At 49.5% G+C, this 24,432-nt stretch overlaps 1 protein-coding gene across 3 annotated transcripts in view; it reads right to left on the bottom strand.

Annotated features, from left to right (window-relative positions):
• Positions 1-24,432, bottom strand: part of Mgll (monoglyceride lipase) — a 102,443-nt gene that overhangs the window by 60,701 nt on the left and 17,310 nt on the right. For all 3 annotated transcript variants that reach the window (XM_041633698.1, XM_041633688.1, XM_041633707.1), the window contains exon 3: positions 4,110-4,216. In XM_041633698.1, the coding sequence (XP_041489632.1) occupies positions 4,110-4,216 (107 nt within the window). The remainder of the gene's footprint in view (positions 1-4,109; positions 4,217-24,432) is intronic.

The raw sequence follows: 24,432 nt of genomic DNA, 5'->3' as shown, positions 1-24,432 counted from the left end.
TCTTAACTAGGGGCTATCTGTATACCTCAGAGACACTGATCATTGCCTTGGCATCCAAATATAAGGTCTGTGGCTCCCCTGTTCAGGACATACACTCGCCTCATTCACAAGCTCCCCTGGCCCCAAGCCACCAAACTCAGGAGCTCTGGAGCCACCAGACCCACTCCACAGCGACAGGTCCTGACGGTGATCCACTCCTGCGGAGACTCAATGTGGAAGTTCTACAACTCAGATCTGAAACACTTCTGTCTCATTTAATGTGTGTTACAAATTCTTCTAGCCATTCAACAAACACGGTGATGGTTCTAGTGCCCGGGCTATGTGTAGATGATTGGGAGATTCTGTGGCTGAGAGAGGGGCTAATGAACAGGACAATGAAACTTGAAAATGAGCTTGGCTCAACTGAGGGAAGCCATCTCTCCTAGCGCGACAAGCACCACACACACACACTTTTGGAGTAGGGCTGCTGGACTAAGGGGCTGGCTGGGCTATAAATTACTGTGCCAGTGTACCCCTCTTTACACAACACCCCACTCAGAGTAAATGTGCAGTTAGGAGCTTGAGACCATATTACTGTCGATGCTTGTAATAGCTGTCACCTCAGACTTATGGCAAAGGATGGCATGAGAGACGGCCTTGTGACTTAGTAGCGTATCCAGAATATACCCACAGAGGAAATGCCCATAAATGTGGTGTGGTACAGAGGACGCCAGCCATGACTATTCTCTCCCTCCTTCTTTCTCAGGATCCCTGATTGGATTAGCAGTTGAGAATTTTATTTTCTTGCCTCCCTTGCAGCTAGCTAGCACCATGGAAGCATTTCTGGCTGGTGGGATCAGGCAGGACCTGTTTCAGATCTCTCAGAAAGGTCTGAACGTAGCCCCTCCCTCATCCTATTTAGTACTGAAGCAGGGTCCATAGGGGTGAACATTATAGACATGTAACATCTGTGGGACAAATCTCTGGACAAAGTCTGGGTCATTGAGAGTACCTTGCCATTTTTGCCCTGCCTGTCACAGTGGTATGAGAGAAACCAGACTTCTTTAGGCTGCTGTGGGATTTCTGTCTCACACAGTGAACCCATATATGGTCCCAGTGCAAAGGGAATATCGTCCTGGGTTATCCTACCTTAGATTTCCCACCTATGAGATAGAAATAGTAACCTCCATCTTTAGAAGGAATTTGCAGTAACATAGGAAAAGTGCCTCGAGAGGGGCTGGCAGGCATCAGTGACAGACAGCATCATGGTTTCCCTTCCAGTAATCTGTCCAAACCCATGAGGTCGTTCTGGAAAACTCCAGCAGATAAAATAGAAAGCACAGCTAAATTTCTGTCTGCAGGCAAGCTGAGAAAAATGGACAGATAGATAGCTCCAGTACAGCCCCGGGGGGTGTACCTAATGAGAAGTCAGCAGGTGGCTGAGCAGAGAGAACTATGGCATCACATGGCATCAGGATTACAGACGCTGGCACTTCTGGAACGAGCTCTGTGGATGGCAGCATTGAAGCTGCTGTGGGTTGTCTGTCCAGCTGCTACACTGAATGTCTCCTGTCTATGGCTTCCCTTTATCGCCCCATGGCCTCTGCAGGTCCGAGACAACCCAGCTGAAGGCAGCAATGCCTGGATAAGAACCTCCCATCCCTAGCTGAGCTGTTCCTGTTCAGAGTCTTGGGGACATGACCATTTGAGGACACAGCACAGCAGCTGGTCTACCCTGCATCTTCAAGAGTCCTGGAGGGGCGGATCCCCCTGACCCCCACTAGGCCCTTCCTCTACGTTATCTCAGCAATCTGACAGCATCATGGCCCGCATGGAAGGTGAGAGAAGTGAAGGATGGGGATGGCTCAAACAGGTCCACGTTAGATGGCTTGTGGGACTTGGACCCGCTGTGTGTGGGGCCGTGCCCTTGTCTGGAGAGAAAGCAAATGCATGTGCACATATACACATGCTCAGTTGGGTTCCCGCTGACACGTGCAGAGGTATTTTCAATGTGTAATTCTGGGAACTTGGAACAGGTGAACCCAGCCATCCCCGCCCTCCATTTAGAACATTATAGACAGCTCTGCCTCAGCTCCAGATTTTTTTTTTTTTCTGGTAACATCAAAAGCTGCTTCTTTTCTCCCTGAACTCAAAAAAAAAAAAAAAAAAAAAAGAAAGAAAGAAAAAGAAAAAAAGAAAGAAAGAAAAGAAAAAGAAAAAAAAGAATCCTTTAAAAATCGTTTTTCTAAGCACCGCAGTCAGGCAATATAAACAAAGCCTCACATTGACTTCATTTGGCCTAGTTTATCTGATAAGCGGGCTGCTGCTGAGCTCCAAGACAGATGCCAGAGATTCAGGGTGCTCAGTGCAACAATTCTCTCAAGATGTCCCCAGCACATAACGACAGCCACAACTGATTTTAATGGAGACGAATGCAGCAGGACAAAGCATTCCTGTCTTGGGATTTTTTAGTGAGCAGCGTATTGGGCTTAATAATGACAGAGTCCCCATCGCAAAAGCCTTGGGGATAACCCTGGAATATTATCTCCCAAACAACAGGCTCACCAATATAACCAGGGCTGACTGAAGAGCAGCAGAGAACATGGCAGCTGTAATAGGGAAGAATTTAGTTAATAATCCCAATTACTGGGACATGTGCATACATCTAGCTTAAAAGGAGCTCCTGGCAAATCAAATTCACAGATCTTTGTGGACAAAAATCACCTAGCAGGCTGTTTTTCTCACATGAGCTTCTCTGTGTGTGGCTGCAGCTCTCTCTCCTAGGACACTCAAGTCACTGCCACGACTCCCCTGTCCCTCCTTCCAACGACATCATTTAATTATCTACTTTCATATCAGATAGACAAAGTGGCCTTTCTGAATCTGGGCAGAATGACAGAGAACTACACTGGGATGTGGGGAAATGACCACGCTGTCACTGGGAGCCCAGCTTCAGAGAACACTACAAAAATAACTCAAGGACTGCATACTGGGTTGAGGGTCTAGCTCAGTAATATAGTGCTTGCTTGCCCAGCATATTTGAGACCTTAGTTCAAATCCTAGTGCAACAAGGACTGGAAGTCACATACTGACTTGGGCAACGAGCCCAGCACTGTTGGCAGTAGGGTTTTTTGTCACATGAAAAAAACCATTTATTTAGCCTGGAGGTATCTGTGCATATCTGTCTGCTTGTATTCACATAACCTTTACACACATGTGTGTGCATATGTGCATGTGAGTGCATACATGTGTGTCCCCATGTGTGCTTGCACATCAACACTCCCACACCCCTGTGGGTGTTAGGTGTGCACTGTGCAGATGCGGCTACACATGCACACCCATTTGTGGTCGCTAATCTTCAGTCAACTCGACTGGCTTGAGAAATGTCTGAGAGATTATTAGAGAACAATTCTGGGTGTGTCTAGGGCATTTCAGTAGAGAATGAGCTAAGTGGGGAAGACACCATTGGGATGTGGGTGTTGCTATCCCCTAGGCTGAGAACCTGACAGACTAGAAGGAGAGGAAAAAGGTCCTGAGTGCAGACTTGTTCTCTCTGCTTCTTGGCTGCTTTGAGTTGCTCTGTTCTGTTCTACCATGATGGACGAAAACTTCCGAAATCATGAGCCAAAATAAGTTGTTCCTCCTAATCTGAACAGTGCTGTGTATGTGCATACGTGTGTATGTGTGTGTACACACACATGTGCAAACACACTCAAGACGTTTCCTGTGTGCTCAGCTTGAGGCACTTTATAAACCTCTGCTGGTTCATATGAGATCAAAATTTGACGTAATCTGACTTACTGCATCCACCTGAAGTCCTTTGGGATAGAACCAAGTGTCCACTTTGAGAGAAAACACCTTATAGACATACAACAGGACTCCTTGGCCCAGATGGGCTCCTGGAGAAACAGGCCCAGCTTTGGTTTCTCAGCCAAGCTTCCAATAAGCCTGTGTGCAAACAATGATTTGACAGTGATGGCTGGCCACACATCGTCCCACATATAATATCACATGTAAATTTTAACCCAGAAAACAGAATCAGACAAGAAGACGGCGGGGGTGGGGTGGGGACAGGACAGAGTAGACAGGGACCTCTCTACCAGCCTTTGTGGCATGCTAGAGGTACTCACCATGGTCATGGGCGAATACCATCATGTCCAGCCCCTTCAGCATCTGAGCCAGCTCATCGTAACGGCCGCAGTGCTCCCCAGCGCCATGGGACACAAAGATGAGGGCCCTGGAGGATAAGAAGGGAACAGTTAGGAAAGCCACACAAAGGACCGCTGGAGCAGCTGGGGAGCCGACACCAAATCAGCAACGAACCAGGGCCCAAACCCCAGCTCCCTGTGCCATCCCTAAGTCAGGGGCTAGTGTTAAAATGCAGTTCCAGGGTGATGGGACAGAGCCCACAGCCTGGCTCGCCTTCTGATGCACTTTTAGCAATGCCCCCTCCCCAGCCTTCCCCTCTTCACCTGGAAAGCCAGTCCCTGAGAGGCCATGGGAGGTCATAGGTCATCATGACCTATGCCAGGGTCAGGCAGGGAGCTAGCACCTGGTGGGTGGCACCCTCACCAGGACCCTTTGTTTCTGGGTGACAGCACAGGGCACGTGGATTCGGAAACACACAGTTTTCAAGCAGAAAACCGAGAGTAGAGCCCGAGAGTCCCCTTTAGGTGAGGAGTTCCTGACCATAATGATGACGGTGACAGCCACAGCCGCCATTGCACCTGGCCTTAGAGCCTGTCAGTCCCTCTGACAACTGCATATGGAAGGATTTTAATTCTCTGTTGTTGTCTCTACAGATGACAGCAGAATTCAGAGAAGTTAAGCCCAAGCTTCACAGAAGGTTAGAAAGATGCCAGTCAGAATCTGTCATCTCCGGCCATAGGACTCAATACAAAACCCACCCAGCCCCTCTGCAGGCCCTTCTGCATAGCCCAGCCCCATCGTTCACCACAGGGAGTGGCAGCATCAGCTGTGTGTGTGCTTCCTAACTTCCCTGCCACCAGAACTCAGCTGAGGCATGGACCTCCGAAATACCCCAGTCTTGTACCCTGGGCCAGCCCGTACCCACAGGCTGGGTAAGCGACCAACCGACTCAAAAGCTGGGTTCTTTCCACAGTCCCTCCCAGTCAAGCCATGCAGGCTGCTAATAGTGTGGGTATGTTTCACCCTGCTCCATATTTTAATCTTCGAGAAAATCACCTTTGGCATTTGTGTTTCCTGCCTCTTCCTAGAGACACTGAGACCTACTCCCCCACCCGTTGTGTTCCACAGATACGCAGGTGCTGTATTCACCTGGACATCACTGGGCAATGACACCTGCCTGCTTGACATTCCTGGGGTGAGCAGACAAATGTTTTCCATGTTTCTCTCTGCTGCTGGGGTGTGTGCCTGGGATCCCAGCATCCCCCATCTTCACAAGGTATTCACTTCCCAAGGGATGGTTCAGGGGTGCCCATTCTTGGCACTATGGATTTCTATGGTGACTCAGTCCATGGTTACTAACAGAAAAGTGGTCAAGCTGGATTTTGCAAATGTTTCAGCTCCTTGCCAGGGACCACAGCAGAGGGCTTCAGAGGGGTCACTTGGGGTCTAAAAGAACAGTACAGGTACCGTTTCCACGCTCATGACAGCACCCACTCCTGGCTAATACGTGACAGCAGTGACACTTGCTCTGCACAACTTCCTGTTACTCCAGCCACTCGCGACCTCAGCCCTATCTGAGCATCACTGGGCAGCACCTGAAACCACTGTCATGAGGGTCCGTCTCCAGAGACCCCGGGTGTGACTGATCTGGAGCTGGAGAGGCTCCTCATGGCTCATGCACAGCCAAGGCTGAGAAACACCTGCTCTGGTCAATGGTCAAGATGCTGCTCGGAGGCTCTGGGAGACTCCATAGAGATAAACATGCAGCCACTGTGGATGCTTAGCACCTACTTCTAAGTCACAGCCTTCCCAGGTTGAGCCATGGCTTCTGTCCACAAAGGCACGCAGCTTTCAGGGGCTTACTGCTGTCACCTCCTGGGAAGAAATTGACTGCGTGGCTGTCCGTAATGGGAGCAGGGTCAACAACTTCTCTGTACCTGTCCACTCCACCGCAGTCCCAGTGGGGACTCATCTGGTGGGCAAGCTTTACTCTGTTACATAAAGTGGGCTATTCGTAGCTCCAGGTCTCAGATCTGCATGGAACCCATTTTGACAAGTCAGCAGACACACAGACACACACACACACATACACACACCATGCATACATTTTATATGTTTGTTGGGTCTTCAGAGATCTTCTTCATGACAGAACAAACTCTCAGAAGCACCACCTTCCTCCTCTCCTTTACTCTCAGGAGCATTTAGCTTTAGCTTCCTTCAGGTTCCCCGACATGCCAGTCAGGGCATGTTACCAGGGCATGCTTAGCTGGGAAAGCCTCCTGCCTGACCATCTCCTTAGTGTAACTGCACTCCCCACAGCTGGTGTTCAGCTATTAATGGATGTCCCTAGACACTCAGTTCAAAAGATACCCACAGCTCCCTCTCCCAAACAGGTTTGAGCTGGCCTGAGGGCCGCCTTCCATATGCGTCCACACCTACACCACTGCACCTGCTGAGTCTTCCTGCTTGCCTGCCATCTTCACCTCTCAGCTTCCTCCGCTCTGAGGTCTCAGACTCAAGGGACTCCCTCCAGTGCTTGCCATCACTATTTGTCACTTCTGGGCACAGAGGCCCTGCCTGCCTTTCTACTGTGATCTTCCCAACTGTGATGCCAGTGCCCAAGGCAGCGGTGTAGGACCTGACACCTTGCAAGAGAACTCCTCCAGTATACCTGGCCTGGATTCCTCTTTCATGGCAGTCTCAGGTTTAGAACACAAGATAAAGTAGGGCCTGTGGCCCCCTGCCATCTGGCTTTCCTGGGGTACTGCTCCTCTACATACATGCCTGCGACTGTCCCTAGAACTCCCTCTGTATGTCTCGCTAAGCCCAGTGGTTTTATGTCTCCGTCCATGGTCCTACTCTTATGTGGTCATTTAAAGTGAAGGACCAGCCCCCAGCTCCAGGATTGTTAGCGGCACATCCACAGTCACCCCTGGAAGCTGCCGCCACTCACAAGCTTCTCCCTTGGGGTTTCACAGAGCATTGGGATCAAACTTCTGCATGAAGGGATCTGTGACAGAGCAATCCAGTGCTGCTGAGCAATGCTCTCTGGGAGGAAGGGCAGCCCAGTGCCACGGAGCAATGCTCTCTGGGAGGAAGGGCAGCCCAGTGCAGGAAGCAATGCTCTCTGGGCCCACAAGACTGGTGCTATACAGAAGTCAGAGAAGTTGTCATTACCTGACAGACGCCCTCATAAGATCAGGCCTGTGACCATTTCCTCAGAGGAGGAGTGGAAGAAGGGCCATCAGACCCTCACATAAGAGCCTAGAATCTTCCTGCTATGCCCACACAGCCGCATATGATGCTGCCCTGGCTACACGTGGTCTCAGGAGGTGCCAGAGCCCAGAGGTAGAAGGTTAGCTGAAGGGGGGACACCATGGTGCAGCTTCCATGAGGTTGTCATTCCCAATAGGAGGGAACTCTTGGGTGATGCCGTTGTTCTAAGGTACCCTACATGCCTTTAACTCCACCCACAAATTCTTGTAGCTCCCATAAATTCCCTGGCTCTACATGCTGGACTCTGCCTCTTGTGAACACCCTATTTAGACATTTGGTCACATCTCAAGCTTGGTTTGATTGTTGGTAACCATTGGTGACCCTAGGAAAGTCCTCGGACTACTCTGACCCTCAGCAGGGATAGACAGAAGTCACCATTGTACCTAATATGGCCCAGAGGTATGGAAGCTTATTAAAGCCAGACCCGGGAGACTCTGAGATAAAAGCACAACACTGCCCCAGGCTGCACACAGCTTCTTAGCCGAGCAGGAAAGATGCTCAGCAAAAAGGGGACATACATATGAGGGAACAGGCAGGAGAGCCCTACTTGGTTTCAGTGGACTGGCCTTCGAAGGAAGGCCTAGGACAAAGTATCTGAGAAGCAAAGCCCAGGCCTGATGAGAGCGCTCCGATTACAGGGACAGGTGCATGAAATTCAGGCACAGGAAGGATGCCTAACAGCATCCAGGCATTGCTTGGTGGTGCTGACGGAGAAAGGAGGGGCTCCAAGGTGTGGGCAACAAGGGGGAGCTGGGAAGCTTCTCTACGAGAAATGGTACCAAGCAGGGTGGTGACCTGATATGACTTCTGTGCTAAGCTCTCGGGGCTGCTGTGCATCATGGTGCCAGGAGCCAGGAGGATGCTTGTCAGGGAGCTGATGCAGCCAAGCCCTGAACAGGTGCCAAGGGAAGCGGTCCAGGGCCGTCCCGCCTCCCCTGGCATCCCATATCCTCAACAAAGGACCATAGCTGAGCATCAGCAGAGCTGTTTGTGCAGACAAGGCAGGACCCACAGCAACAAAATTTAGGTTGCAGAAGAGGCCGCATAGATCTTTCCCCTGGAACTTCCCTACGGCTGCAGCCAGACGGAAGCCTGGCGTTCAGGGGGAAGGCAGTGGCTGTGGGAGGGGCAGCAGGCCCCAGAAGCAGATGGCCTGCCTGGCACACAGCCCCGCGAGGAGGGGCCACCCTGGAAACCATTTGGAACCTGAGATAAAGGAGCCAGAGGCTCAAAGCTTGTCAGAACGAGTGAGCCCTCACTGGGTGGCAAGGCTCTTCCTCCCAAGCACAGAGAACTTGCCCCTTCCTAAGGGTTCAGGTGGTCTAGTCTTGCTGAGTCTTGTGAAGTAGAGATGAGCCCACCACCGCACACCTCGGATGGCGCTGCTGGTAAAGGAGACATAGATGTGCAGCCCACATGAGGTATGAAAACCTAGACTCAAGTTCAGGGCTCTCCACAGCATACTCCTAGGCCTCCACAGACCTTGCTTTCTACACCTGTGACAAGGGAATTCCTGAGTTTTTGAGGTAGAAGGAGGTAAGGGCCTTGTGCTGGCTACTTTTCTGTCAACTTGATACAAGCTACAGTCATTGGAGCGGAAAGAGCCTCAGCTGAGACACTGCCTCCATAGAAGCAGGATGTAGGCAAGCCCATAGGGCATTTTCTGAGTGATGCGGAAGGGCCCAGACCTTTGTAGGTAGCATCACCTCAGGCTTGTGGTCCTAGGTTCACAAGAAAACAGGCTGAGCCAGTCACCATGAACAAGCCACTAAGCAGCACTTTTCCATGGCTCCTGCTCCCAGCTCCTCTCTCCAGGTCCCCACCCACTCTGAGTCCCTGTCCTGGCTTCCCTCAGTGGACTGTGTGATTCAGGATGCGCATCTGTCTTTATAAACCCTTTCCTCGCCAACTTGCTTTTGATCATGGTGTTTTTTACACAGCAGTAGCAACCCTAATTAAGACAGGCCCAGAAAAGCGCCCAAAGGCTCTGAGTACCCTCTGCCTTTGAAGCATCTCCTCTGCCTCCCCTACCCCTAGGTGACAAGCGAACTTAGACTGTCCTTAGACTAACCTGTGAGCATAGACTTGTCACAGTCTTATCCTTCCTCACCAGCCACCTGCTCCAGGAGCCCGAGCAAGACCCCTGGGAAGTCAGGCAACAGGCAGCAACCACAGTCACCTGGGGACACCGAGCCCAGGCTGAAGAACCAGGGCCCTCCCTTCTGTTCCCCACAGGACTTTAAACTGGGTGGGCCCTGCTTCACCTGCTCTGCCTATCTGTGGAGCAAGGCCTGATGCCCTCCTAGCACTAGGTGGGGAGTCTTGGCTCCATCCCACCCACACGTGTGCTCCAGGACAAGGGGAGAAACAGTAGGATGGGAAAAACGCTCTGCTCATTTGTCAGGAGGGAGCGGGCAGGCAGAGGGACACAGCTCCCATTCCTACCCAGACCAGGGAAGCACAGACACCAGCGCCTGCCCCACCCTGCCAGGGCTTCACCTGAGGAGGGTGTTGTGTGCTCTTCCTTCCTGTGTGTTCCCTAGCACCCCATCCACATAACTGCTTGCTTCATCATTCACCTCTTAAACTGCAGCTGCCCAATCTTACGGCTGTACAACACGTCAAAGATGTGTCTCTGGTCCTCAGGTGGGACTGTGAGAGTGAGCTGGACTCCTTCTGGACTCTGCCGAAATCCAAATTTAACTCCTGTTCCCTCCTTGGGGTTTCAGGAGGCTTGACCGCCTCCCTGCCTCTGGGAGGGTTCCCAGCAGAAACAGGGCAGAGGATCAGGACTGGTCCGTACCTGCCAAGGGCCACACAATCTAGAGGCAATGGAAATAAACTTGGTCTCTGCTGCCCGGATAAGTACCAGTGATCTCACTAAGGGGTGAGACCATAGGTTGAGGAGCCTGGCATGATGACGGGAGAGGAGGGATAGGTCTGTAAGACAGCCATACCGACAGCTGCCACTTGTCTGGATGGGTGCTGGTCTAAGAATATCATTGCGAGTTGATTCGTTGAGTCCTCAGAAAAGAAAAGCCCACCACATGAGGTTTTGATCTCCATTCTGCAGATGGGGGAAATGAGGTTCAAAGAGTCTAACCAAAGAGCTTGCTTGAGCTCATATAGTCAACAGGCTTTGGACACAGTCTCTTCTGCAACCTAAATTTTGTTGCTGTGAGTCCTGCCTTGTCTGCACAAACAGCTCTGCTGATGCACAGCCATGGTCCTTTGTTGAGGATATGGGATGCCAGGGGAGGCGGGAGGCACTGGACCACTTCCCTTGGCACTTGTCCAGGCCTTGGCTGCAAGTCTGCCCTCCTGAACACCATATAAATGAATCACAAGAAGATGTCATGTCATGGTGGGTGACCAGGTCGGGCTACAAAGCCCACCCTACTCCAGCCTGACCACTTATTCCTCTGGCCTCCTGTCCCTGCTCTCCCCTTTCCCACCCTGTCCTCCCACCACACAAGACATACATCTGTTTTTCCCTGCACCAACTCGATCTATGCCCTCTAACCTGGTGTGAGCTGACCCCTAACCCTATGAACACGAAAGTCCTCAGTAGCTTCCCACACTAGATGATCACTCCCTTCAGGAGCCTTAAAACCCCTGTCTTTATTTGGGTTATCCAGCATCAGTCAGGACCTGGTATAAGCAGATCCTTTGTTCCTTGTGGAGAAAGACCACACTCCACAGACTCATCTTGGTATTCCTTACCCAGGAGCATGGCCTCTGAGCCATAAATGCCATGTGGGTGGATGAAGAGATGGATGGGTGGACAGATGGATGGATGACCAGGTATGGGAAGAAGGACAGTGGAAAGAAGGAAGGAAGGAAGGAAGGAAGGACGAATGGGCAGAACTCTCAGAGCATCTGCTCAAGTCCTAGAGGTATCTCCTACTGCTATTTACTTAACTATGCAAAAAAGGACCCAGTTCCCTTCAGCCCATCTGCCCCAAATGCCTCCTGTCAACCACAGACGACCCTGTTTACCACACAGACAAACACTTCTATAGAGAAACTGAACAGGGAAAGCATGCAGGTGGGAACCACCAGCACTGGGGCATTCAAGGCAAGTGTGGAGCTGTGCGGAGACGGGGGCTGGAACAAAGAAAGGCAGAGGCCTTGAGGGCTGGAAGGGAGGCCTGAGATTTTGCAAACACGACAGGAATTACATGAATCATCCGATTGAAACCCAACCTTCATTTCTTACTAAAAAGCAGAGGCGTGTTTTCAAGAAGAAAACAAGATTGCAATGATAGCAGAACCACAGCCAGTTTTCTGAAAGCTTTCCGCCACTTAATACACTTTCAAAACAGAGCACTTGAGACCCGCAGCAGTCTGGCCTCGATGTTTCTGCCTCTAATACTCCTATCCACCCAAGCTGTGCGCTCTCAACTGCCACCCAACACTGAAACAGAAGACTGAGGAGGGTCCAAGGCAGGGAAATCAGCAAAGGTCACTGAGGAAGACACTGAACAGTCACCCTGACAATGGCACTAGCAGGCAGCATCCTGCTGACCATATACATTGCCCCCCTCTATCTACATCGGCATTGATAGCGACCTTGGGGCTCGCAGCCATAGCTGTGTGAGGCTCCATTCTCCTGCTGTGCCCTGTCTACTGGAGCGTGCAGCTGAGGTCCCCGTGTACCTCCAGACATCTTCCCAGTGCCCAACACTCAGCAGAGGATAGCCTAGCACAAAGTGTGGCTCCCTTCTGCTCCCTCAGATGTGCACACACTGGTCCCCAGAAGTGTTCCCAGAAGGAGAAGGCAAGGGGAGGTTGACACATACCCCACCTTCTGGGTTGAGCCTCCCTGGAATCACTGAAATTCTAGAAGAGTCTATCCATGGTGCTAGAGCGCTAAGAATGCCTGCCTCCTCTCTGCCCTCTTTCCCCTTCGTACTGAAACTGGGAGCTCCTGGGCCTCTCCTGATTATTTCTACATGCAGTAAGCACAGTTCTGACACATGGGCTAGGTGCCTTCTGCTGGTCTGATGGATGACACCACTGTAGACTCCTTTAAGACCAGGGAACAATGGTAATGGGTTTTTGATGCTACTGCACGTACTGGCTCTGGGGGAGCCTAGGCAGTTTGGATGCTCACCTTACTAGACCTGGATGGAGGTGGGTGGTCCTTGGACTTCCCACAGGGCAGGGAACCCTGATTGCTCTTTGGGCTGACGAGGGAGGGGGACTTGACTGGGGGAGGGGGAGGGAAATGCGAGGCGGTGGCGGGGAGGAGGCAGAAATCTTTAATAAATAATTAAAATAAAATAAAATAAAAAAGACCATGGAACAGTACACTTAACCACTTGAAACTCAAGAGACTAGCAGAGTCTCCTTCCCCACTTTTTGGAGAAATTCCTTATGCTACAACTGCTTTATTTATTTATTTACTTATTTATTTTTGTCAAGGGCAAAGAAGAGTGTGTCCCTCCCCTTTGCTGTAGGAGGCTCTGGAAGCCACTCACTAAATCGCCATCCATTCATCCAGTTTCCTCTCCTCAGAAATTTACACCTGCGGGTCCGGTTTTAGGCACTTGTGTGGGCTGTAATGTGAGCCAGGTGGGACTCTGCAACATGCTAGCTCTGGCAGCTCTCATCTAAGAAGCAAGGCAACCAGTGTTCCAGGTGACCTCCACCTGACTGGATGCCCAGCTTCCCTCAGTGCAGGTTACCTAAGCCTCTGTCTGCACCCTGTGGTGTCTGGAGGGGGCGCAAAGGGCAACCAGACTAGGCATGGTGGCACCAAGGGGGTGATTCGAAAATGCTTGACTCTTAACAAACCACAATTATTATTAAAACATCAGAAATCCATGTGTGTGTGTTATAACAAATATAATTCCAGTTTTAAAATGATACCGTGTTAAATGCTTAAGTATATACCAGCTACAGGGTTTGGGCCTCCATGGGCACAGTTCATTTCCCCACTAGGAATTCCATAGGCTTGAATAAACTTTAAATAAGGTTTGTCCCCCTAAAGCTCCAGAGAAGGCATGATTCCTCTGAGGCCACAGTGTCGAGGAGAAGTCAGTCCTCTGCTCCTGGATCCCCACAGCGATGAGTTGAAGCAAACCTCCTTCCGTCACAAAATATCCAGGCTCCAGCATTCTGCAGCAGAATACTGAAACAGACTAGGAACCGCAGGGTCCTTGAGATGACAGGTGTTCTTTCCCTGCTTCCTGACAGCGTGTTCCTGCTCCACAGAAACCAAGCCTCCTGAGTTCTGCTGGAAGTTACTGAAAGTTTCTAAATGTCTTCAAATGAGATTATGTCATAAGCAAACACTGCCATCCTCGGCCCAATGCCCCACTTTGAGGCTCTGATGTTGAGTAAGCCTCCCCGGTGCTGTGACACATGCCTGAGGTAATCGACTTACGAAGAGAAAAGGTTCATTTTGGCTCGCCACAGCCCCACCGCTTTTAGCCAGCGACAACACGTCATGGGTGGGAGACAAATGGGCAAAGGCATTTCAATTTACCTCACGGCCACGAACAAAAGAGGGAAAGGGAGAGCTGGAGTCCCAGGATCCTTCAAGGGCATGCCCTTGGCCCAGAAAACCTCTGACCACCAACCCAGCAGCTCCCACAGAGGGGCTGAGAAGAGCGGAGGAAGCCTTCCCTTCTTCGGGGACATATATTAAAACCACAGCAGGTGCCTTTGGATTCCCAGTGAACTCTCACCTTTTGCTCATTCTCTGAGGTCAAGGCATTAGCACTGGAGGAGGCCATGGCAAAAGCCACTGTCCAGATCTCAGCCCCAGATAAAATAGCAGTTTGGAGCAGCCCTTAATAGCTATTTCAAATTTAAGTCAGGAGGAGTAATTAATGTCTCCTATGAATTTATGAAGTAAAAAAAAAACATGCCACAAAATCCCCAAATATGTAATATTTTTTTAAATGCACACACCCACTCACACTTAGTTTATGTATGCTTGAAAAAGGAATGTGGGTCATTGCAGAAAAATAAAGACAGACATAAAGGAAAGAAAATCTAACCGCTGTGAGCATCTAGATCTACTTCCTTCCAGCTCCTTCCTTGCTATATATATTTAAATTTGTTTTTATGATTCAATTATATAGTCATAAGTAGAAATCACCATGTAATTAATTGTAATTATGTTGTGTGCTTCATTTTTGCCTCCTGCTTTCAATTCCTTCACATTGTTCCATGAACATTTTCCTGTGGAAACAGCACCATTACTTATTTCCAGAGTTGCTGCCTCTGGAAACAAAGGAGAGAACATTGGAGAAAGCCCCTAGCGCAGCATCAGGGATCTGGGAGGCCTAGAAAATGCTAGATTACTGAGATGTGATGCATGAGCCCCCAGAGCAGGCATCACTAACCACAGGCTCTTGAACTCAGAAGAGACATCACTAAATCACTCAGAACAGACATCACTAAATCACTCAGAGCAGACATCACTAATCGCTCAGAGCAGACATCACTAAATCACTCAGAGCAGATATCACTAATCACTTACAGCCTCTTTAACTTGGAGCAGACATCACTAGGCAACCACAGCTCCCTTTCCTACCAAACCCAGACAGCCTAGGAGTCCTTTGCAGTGCTGTGCCCTAAACAGCCACACTGGGTCCACCTGTGAAACGGCCACTTTTAAGCAGCTCCAATTTACAATCCCCCCTAGGACTAAGTTATTGCTTAGAGCATCCACTTCTAGCACACAACGAATCCAGTCAGGTCTTTTGTATTTTGCTAGGACATTCACTAAAAAGCTGCAGTTTTTCCCAATTCCTAGGCCTTCGGAACGTAAGAATGCCATCACACTATATTCAAGCCAGCTGCGTCTGCAGGTGATGAGCCCTTGGTGACTGTCGCAATGTCTGGCATTGTCCATTCCTCTGAGCATGGACTTCAGGACAGCTTCCAGTGCATGGGTAATTACATTCCAAAGTGGGCCCACCCCGAAGTCATTCAACTAGAAAATTACAAGCCACTGCAAGGATGTGCTTCCATATGAACGAGCAAAGGCAGATTCAGCATTCAGCAAGCTGAGGTGCCCAGCAGCTCGATGCATTTTACCACATGACCTAGCATGCTGCCAGCATCTCTCAATGAACATTTAACTCTCCCCCACCGTGGTCTGCCTGCCTAATCTAGCCTGCTGAGCCTGCAGGTTCTGAAAAGCTGATGCCCCCACCCCCAGCTCTCTAGAACTAGCCACAGGAGGCCTGCAGTCTGTCGGTATGCCTGCAAGCAGAGTAGCAGAGACCACACCAGACCATACAGTCCCCAGGCAAGGGAATCATTCTTGCCGCCACTGGCTGCGGGAACTATCAACATCATCTCCCCATCGACTCTGGTCTGATTTCTACTTCCTTGTGGAGCACCAGTTCCAGGGTGGCTCCCCACTAGGAACTTGGGACAATCACCCTGGTCCCTGATGAGCCCTCCTCAAAGGTTCCTCCATTATGCACGGCTGCCCTGGGGAAGACCCAGGTACAGCCTCTAGCCTGACCTTCTGCAAGCAAAGGAAATCCCCAAGATGCCCAAGAGCATGTTGTCTTCCAAGTAGTATTTTATCTTGACTGCTCCGTGCTCAATCCAGGATTATTTTGCACAGTGTGCTTCCTGAGTTGGAAAGTTAGAGTAGGTCATGGAACAGCCTGCCTCCATCTTAGGCTGGAAAGCCATCTTATAGTAAAGACAATCTAGGTTCATTCCTATTTATGATTAAACCTGTTTCTCAAGGACTGGGCTATGCCATACCTGTAACCTTAACAACAAATGGTTCTGTACAGCCTATTCCAGGAAATGGCAACCATGTTCTTGTTTCAAAAAGTTGTTATAACCATCTTGCAACCCTACCTTTATTTCAAAGATTATTATAACCATTTGTTGTTATGGCTACCTTGTTATGACCAACAAGGGTGTTATATTTTGCTCTTGTAAGCTCACATATTTGTCTGGTAACACCCCCACATTTGGAATCCCCCCATCCCTTGTCTTCCTCACATCTCGTGCTGACCTCTTGAACCCCATCTTAGGTGGAAGCAGCCCGTGTACACGAATAAACAAAGCTTGCTTTAATTAATTTGATCATGATGATTTGAGTCTATCATTGCATCTTTGGGATTAACGTGGGGGCAAGAACCTAGAGCAAAAAGATGGAGTTTTCAGGACTGCAGAGCCAGCTCAGTGGTTAAGAGCACCTGCTGCTCTTGCAGAGGGCTTGGGTTCCCAGCACCCACATGGTGGCTCACAGTCATCTGTAACTCCAGCTTTAGAGGATCTAATACCCTTTTTTAGCGTCTGCAGGCACTGTACATATGGTACACACATGCATGCAGGCAAACACTAATATACATTAAATAAAACATTCTTTAAAAGATGGATATTTAGCACAATTCTTTTCTTAAAGCTGTATTTCCTTATTTACATACCTAAAACTTTACAAATACCCTAACACATTTCAGAGTAGGAAAAACAACATTAGGGTATCAAAATTCTTTTTTTTCCCCCTCTGATAGCAAAGAAGATGAACCGAGGGTCTTATGTATGCCTAGCACATGCTCTACCACTGAGCTACATTTCCAGTTCTGCTTACTTTCTGAGACTAAGTTGTCCGGGATGGCCTTGAACTCATTCCATAGTCCAACCAGATCTTGACCTCATGATCTTCCTGCCTCAGCCTCCCAGGTAACTGGGCGTACAGGTTTGTACCACCAGGCCCAGTTCAAATTCCATATATAGCCGAAGAGAATCAATGTGTCCTCAACCCTTATCTCCAAATCCACACAGGGCAATGTCACACAGACTGGCAGGCCTGTGTGATTTCTCAATGTGAACCAGCCATGAATAGCAAAAGGTACAAACAGTCCTGCTATCCTGCTTGAATGACCATGACGCAGTGAATACCACCCTCCACGTCAGCTGAGGGAACAACAGAGGCTCATGCCTCTTGGTCTCCACCTGGAGCAGCCAGGGTCCGTCTTCTGTGATGATTAATCATTTTTCCGCTTTTCTTCAAAGTGTCCCCTACATATATATATGTAGATAATAACATGTTTAGGGTCACATGCATTTAAAATTTCCACACCCAGAGACTTATCACAAGGGACGTTACATCCAGCTTCCTTTTAACGTGCTTTGGGTCATGTATTCACTCTGTAGGAATCTTCTACGATTTCTCTCTCCATCCTCCCTTCTCAGAATGCATGGACCATGTCCAGCTGGGTGAAACACAGGTGCCATGGTTTTAGACATTTTTGTGCCTCCTGGTGATGGCGACAAGGTTGGGACATGCTTAACATGGAGGAATCAAAATGAAGGTGCTTGCTTGTATTAAAAATGAGGGCAGAAACCTAGAAAGTTGTAAAAGGAAGTTTCTTAACACCGTGCCTGACAATGCCCACCCCCAAAAGACTCTGCCAGAGCCACAAGCTTGTACAGTGGACTGAGCAGCCTCATGCAGAAAGGATTTCTTCAGGGGTTTCTGCCTAGCCACTGTTTGTTCAACCTGGGGCTGGTGCCACATGGGTATTGTCATTGTGACCAAGGATTACTGCTTTAAAATATCTAAAGCAACCCTCATTCTTATCTTTAAAAATGTCCCCTGTCTCTCCCTCCTGGAAGACACACATGGTTCCACTGCAGTGTTCTGTTCTTCTCAAATAAATGCCAGTATTCTCCCATTGCTTTCCATTTAAGGTGTGGTATAGCGGAATGGTCTGTGTTACCAGATGCTGATAAACTGCTTTCTAAGGAGCACCGATTTGCTCTGCTGCGTGCTGGGGTGAGGACGCCTTGACTCACAGCATCAACGCCCAGTGACACCAGACCTTCTGCTTTGATAGCTGCCCCTCATAACGACAGTGCCACACAGAGTTGACCCAGAGAACTCTTCTGGGTCATGCTATCTAGCACTGCATTATCCTGTGTATCCCAGGCCTTGGCCTCAGGTGCCCTCTTTCCTATGCCTGGTGAGCATCCACTCAAAAGAGCAATACCCAGGGCTCTGGGTAACAACACCCCCTCCCATCTCACCCAGATTTACCCAGACTCTCTTGTCTCTGGGTTCCCATGCTCCTGGGCTTGTTAGTACCCGTCGTCCCCCGCCCCCTACTCTACTCATTCCATGTTCTTCTTCCTCAATCCTCACGTCCCCGTACAGGACAATACTAGGCCTAGAGCAGCTGCTCCGAGTGCTCATTGACTGATTTCATCAGATTCAGAGAAACCTCTTTCCCAGCGGAGTTCAAGTGAAGAAAGTGTAGATTTAGATAGAATGTCAGGCCTGGACATGTTCCCAGGTCTGCACCAGCGTGATACCCACAATGAACTCTTGGGCTGCCCTGCAATGGACAGTGTGCATCCTTGGATCCTGTCTTGGGCTGCCCTGGAATGGATGGTGTGCATCCTTGGATCCTGTCTTGGGCTTTTAGCTCTGTTTCAACTTGAACCCTAAGTCCTGAGCTCCTGAGATCCCAGTCTGGACACCTGAAGCTCAGGGCTTCCTCCCCACAAAGCTCTTCCCCGAGTCCACACAGCTCGTGCATTCCTTCTTGCAATATTTGCTTACCCCCATTCCTTCTAACCAGAGCACACAGCAGCCTCCTGACTCTGACCCTTTCCTGCTTCTTCCACTCAAACCCGGACTCCCACGGCTCCAGCTCTCCACTCAGCAGACAGGCAGGCATGGCTCGGCTCTGCTCTGGCGTTGCCGCTTGCCCTTCCACCCTCACCTGCACTGAAGCCGCCCATCTTAGAAGGTCCCGCCACTTGCCATCCTAGGTTCCTCGGCCACTGAGACCCTGAGAGGAGGATGGAGGAGGCTTGTGGTCCACAACAAGCAAAGACAGTGGGCAATGTGTCCTTGCTGGAGGGCATCAGAGGGACAGAGCAGGCCGGAGGCAAAATGTGGAGGACCAGAAATTCCCATGGCGGACTAAGCACCCCAGGGCCAGGTCGAGCCTCCTGCCAGCTGGCCCCAAGTCTACAGACTCATTCGACAAGTTCTTGGGACATCATAGACTGTACAATGCAATTGCCAGGCACCACAAGCTCTGCAAAAGCCAGAGGCGAAAGAAAACCAAGGGAGCATCATCATCTTAAATCAACACATGCTCCCAGAAGATGTGCCCGATCCTGTCACTACACACACTGTGCAGTGCCTGACTAAGGTGACTTAAGAAGAAAGAGTCTGAAAAATCAAATGGCATGGTGCCAGCCCTGGCAAGGGCTCCTGGGCTGCATCACCTCATAGTGGACAATAAGGCATGGGAGTTGGAACCAGAACCTGGAGCTGCCTGGCCATGACTTGGTGCTTTGACTGCTTTGCCACAGGACCTGAGAGATTTGCCTGGTTCTCGCCCACACCTGTGGCTCCCTGCACCTGGCCTGACTCCCTCAGGGTGAGTAGAGTCTGAGGGATGTAAATATGTCAACAGCATTTATTTCAGTGGTCTGTGTCCACAGGTCTATGCCTCGAGCCCTTCCCACAGTGAGGCAAATCAGTGAGGGTGGAGGAATGATCAAAATCCATAGCGAGTTCCGCCCTGTCTCGTGGCTGCTGTCCCTCCTCCCCACCATATCACACAGCCTGCCCACCCCAGACGGACTGCAAAGGAATGCCTTTGGTGTTTACTAAGTGAATCAATGTGCTGCCAATGGGATGTAAGCAGAGGAAAAGCGAAGTCTCCACAACCCTTGCTAGCACACTGCCTCAGACCTGTTCATTCCTTTTGTCACAGTTAGGACCAGCTTTGGTTACTGGGTCATACCCTAAGGAATGACCAACACAGTGGAGGGAAACTGGGACAGCGCTATCTTACCAACTTTGTAAGTTCACCTCCATCTTACTGGAGCTGCTACGTCCTGATGTCTTTCTGCTACAATGCCAACTTGCTAGTCCTTAACAAAAGCAAAGTGCACTAGTGAGATCCCTCAGGTGTGGAGGGGCTAGTGTACCCGGGATCACCTACTTCCCCACTCCTTACCACATATATGGCATGAGGGGGACAGCAGACACTGCATTGGGAACTACAAGACAGGAGACACACAGTGAAGCCGGCAACCACTGTGTCCCTGTTGATGAAGCCCTGGCCCCATCTGCTAGTCTTCCTGAGCCAGAGGAAGCAGCTCTCATGTTGTTCACATGTGGTAACATGTCTTCCTGCGCAACTGACCTGACCACCCTTTATCTGTTCCAGTGCAAACCACTATCAAGTGTGGGGGTGGAGGCTACCCACACTGGATCTGGGAACCAGTGATAGCTTGGCTTCACCCAGAGGGCCTGAGATCTGCAGCTAATAAGAAAGCCCCAAGGAACTGGAGCTCATAAGGCCCTGGTTGGCCTCAGTTGATGAAGAGGAGAGGAGAGCATAGGGGAGCATGGGCAAGGGAAGAGAGGGGCAGGGGAGGGACCCTGGTACTATGCTTGGAGTCAGATTTATCTCCTTGATCTGGTGTGTAAACATTCCACCCCGCAGTAAGCTCCTTAAGAAAGAAGGTAAACAACTTAAAACAGCTTCAGGAAGTCCCTGAAACTGACCAGATTCACTGGGCTCCTCCCTGACAGAGTAGGCACCAACAGCTAAGAGTGCCTCTCAGATGGACAGAAGCTGAGCTGCACTGAAGACTCTGAGGAGAGAAAAGCTGCGAAGACTCCTGAGACCAGACCAGCTGCCTGGAAGAAGCAGAAACCAGCCAAGTTGCCTGGAAGAGGTTCAGGCCTAATGAGGCACCAGGACACTCTGCAGGCTATGCAGCATGTTCCAAGTTCCCAGCTCTGTGAGCTGCCACCCATGCTGGGGTGGGCTTTGGTGATGCAGCTGTCTTTGTTTCTGCTGCGGCTGTAACCCCTCACCCATATCCCTGTAAGCAGCCCCAAGAGAACTCACTGATTCATCAAAGTGGACTTTTGTGGCATGTGTACTTTGGTCTGTCATGGGATTCCTATCTGGGGTGAGTAGATGTGTGTGCTGTGTTTCCCCACGAAAAGTTCTGGGAGTTTCATCTCCACGGTGATGAACTGACTGGAAGGGTGGACACAGCTCGATGCTCGTGTTCAGTTAGAGGCAGGAGACCATTAGGTTAGCTAGGGCCAATGAGGTGGGATGACCAAAGCTTAGAAACCCTTTAAGGAGAGACCAGAGACACGGGTGCTCCCTGGCTCTGACCCAAAGCCAGCAGCAGATGTAGCCCTTGACCCTTGGACTGGAGCCATGAGCAAAGACAAGCCTCTGTTTAATAAGGTCTGTGGCATGCAATACTGCAGGATGAGCCATAGCCACAGACTACTGCAGATAACTAAAAAAGGTGGTATTACAAAGTTTGAATATGTGTATGAGATATGTACTACACAGGCAAAGTTTCCTGAAGCAACTGTTTCTTCTTAAAAAGACAAAAGTGCAAACATATAACATGGCTTAAGTACAATATATATTATAATATGGCAAACACATTTTTCAATTATGTATAAAAGGGTGGAGATATATATATATTATATATATATACATATATATATATATATATATATTCCTCCTAGTGGAAATGAAGCCTCAGGCAAGTGACCAGAAGGCTACTCTGGCTACAACTGCGACCTGACACAATGAACAGGCGAACCCATACATGTCACCAGCCTGAACTGGACAGCTCTCAGCCCTTTGTTTCTTTGCTAATAAAAACTGGCTGAAGGGCTAGGATGTGGCTCTGTGGTAGTGCCTTTGCCGGGCATGCTCCAGGCCCTGACTTCCTGTGACTGGAAGAGGGGGAAAAGAGCCACCGAGGACTTTGATCAGGAACTGGCTTAGGCTCCGAGAACACGCTTGAGTTAGATAAAGATCTCCCTGTGTGGGGCCCTGCAGCAGGGGAGAGGAGAGCCGGCAAGCTCAGTGCATCAGGACACAGGGACATCGTGTCTGTCCCCCAGGACACAGGACTGCCTCCCAGAGTAGTGGAGACACCGAAGTGAGTTCTGCGGCAGCGAAGAGCTGTCTGGTTCAAGGGGGCTCGGAGAGAGGGTGTCCCCACCTTGAGTTGAACGTGACGTATACATACGTCACGTGACATCTCATAATACTAGTTTTTATTTTCTTAGAGCTTTAAAATTTAGACAATCAAAACAGCAAAAGGAATTTAAGAGATTCCGTCATGTGTGTCATTTTATAAGAAGTCGGTCTAAGACAGACCACAAACATGAAGGTGCCCCGTAAGATGGCATCCCTGGGTGCCATCGCAGCCAGTTCTCTTAAGAGTGTGGTTGGAGGCATTTCTCTCCCTTCAGGGTCCACCTAGTCACTGCAGTAAACCGCATGAGGCAGTGAGCAGCCTGAGAGTGCTGGGGCCCCAGTGCTATATGTACAGAAAAGCTGACATCCGGGTTCCCTCATTAAGCCTAATTGTCCTCTCCACATTTCTTTCCTCCTGTAGTCTCTGAGAGGTGCAGAAAACACATCAGCTCCCATGAAGGGAGATGGGTAATTGCCTTCCATAAGCCAGCTTAGAAACTTGTCTGGAAATTATTACTCTTTCACTACCAGGCGTCTCCTGCCTCAAACCCATTAGGTGTGTTTTGGGGATGCAACCTCCGGAAGTGGTCTGTCTTTTTAGAAGGTGGCTCTGCACTGATTGGGGCTAGGAGACCAGACCCCTCATTAGCATGTGGAATCTCTTCAGAGGGCTCACCAGGGCTCTGGCTGGCTCCAGTAAGGATCCGATGCCAAAGGGCTCCTCGGAGCCGCATCCAGATCAATACTGGGAACTAGCCTTCTGGGAAATCACTAATGGTCTGTGGGAAATCACGTGGTGCATTAATGAAGAGCTTCACAGCTGTCCTAGGATCCCGAAAAAGGATAGCCAGAGGCCAGGTGTTGCGACCGAGCAGCTCCTTCCCAAGCCGAGGGCCCTTCTTGCTGCATGGCAGGAGGATGGGGGCCGTCCTTACCCTTGCATCTGCCCATCTCCAGGCTAGGAATGAGGGGTGTCCTGGCCCAGCTGTACCTCATTTTCCCCAGACACCAGCCAACCTCACAGCAAACCACAGCTGACGTGTGATGCATCTGAGATACTTGGACTATACAGGATATGTGTATGAGATATGGACTACATAGGATATGTGTTGAGATATTACTACACAGGATATGTGTATGAGATATTACTACACAAGATATGTGTTGAGATATTACTACACAGGATATGTGTATGAGATATTACTACACAGGATATGTGTAAGAGATATGGACTACACAAGATATGTGTAAGAGATATGGACTACACAGGATATGTGTAAGAGATATGGACTACACAGGATATGTGTATGAGATATTACTACACAGGATATGTGTTGAGATATTACTACACAGGATATGTGTAAGAGATATGGACTACACAGGATATGTGTATGAGATATTACTACACAGGATATGTGTATGAGATATTACTACACAGGATATGTGTATGAGATATTACTACACAGGATATGTGTATGAGATATTACTACACAGGATATGTGTATGAGATATTACTACACAGGATATGTGTATGAGATATTACTAGACAGCTTATGTGTATGAGATATTACTACGCAGGATATGTGTATGAGACATGTACTACACAGGATATGTGTATGAGACATGTACTACACAGGATATGTGTTGAGATATTACTACACAGGATATGTGTATGATATATGTACTACACAGGATATGTGTATGAGATATTACTACGCAGGATATCTGTATGAGATATTACTACACAGGATATGTGTATGAGATATTACTACGCAGGATATGTGTATGAGACATGTACTACACAGGATATGTGTTGAGATATTACTACACAGGAAAGGAGCAACACACGCACACGGGGTAGCTTTAGAGTGGAGAGAGCTGTGTCAGGCAGGGCAAAAAGGAGAACTGGAGGCTCAATCACTTGGAACACCCCAGCCTCTGTTTTGTCTAGTCCATGTGATGAACCATCACCACAGCAACACCGTCTCTCAGCCTCTAAGATGCCCACGGTCGGTTGTATTTTGGTGTGGCATTTGGTGACACT

Source organism: Microtus oregoni, unplaced genomic scaffold (genome assembly GCF_018167655.1).
Source record: "Microtus oregoni isolate MIOR12 unplaced genomic scaffold, Mior012 000002F_ref0000024, whole genome shotgun sequence".
NCBI lineage: Eukaryota > Metazoa > Chordata > Mammalia > Rodentia > Cricetidae > Microtus > Microtus oregoni.
The sequence above is the reverse complement of the archived record's forward strand: the minus strand, read 5'-3'. Positions and strand labels throughout refer to the sequence as shown.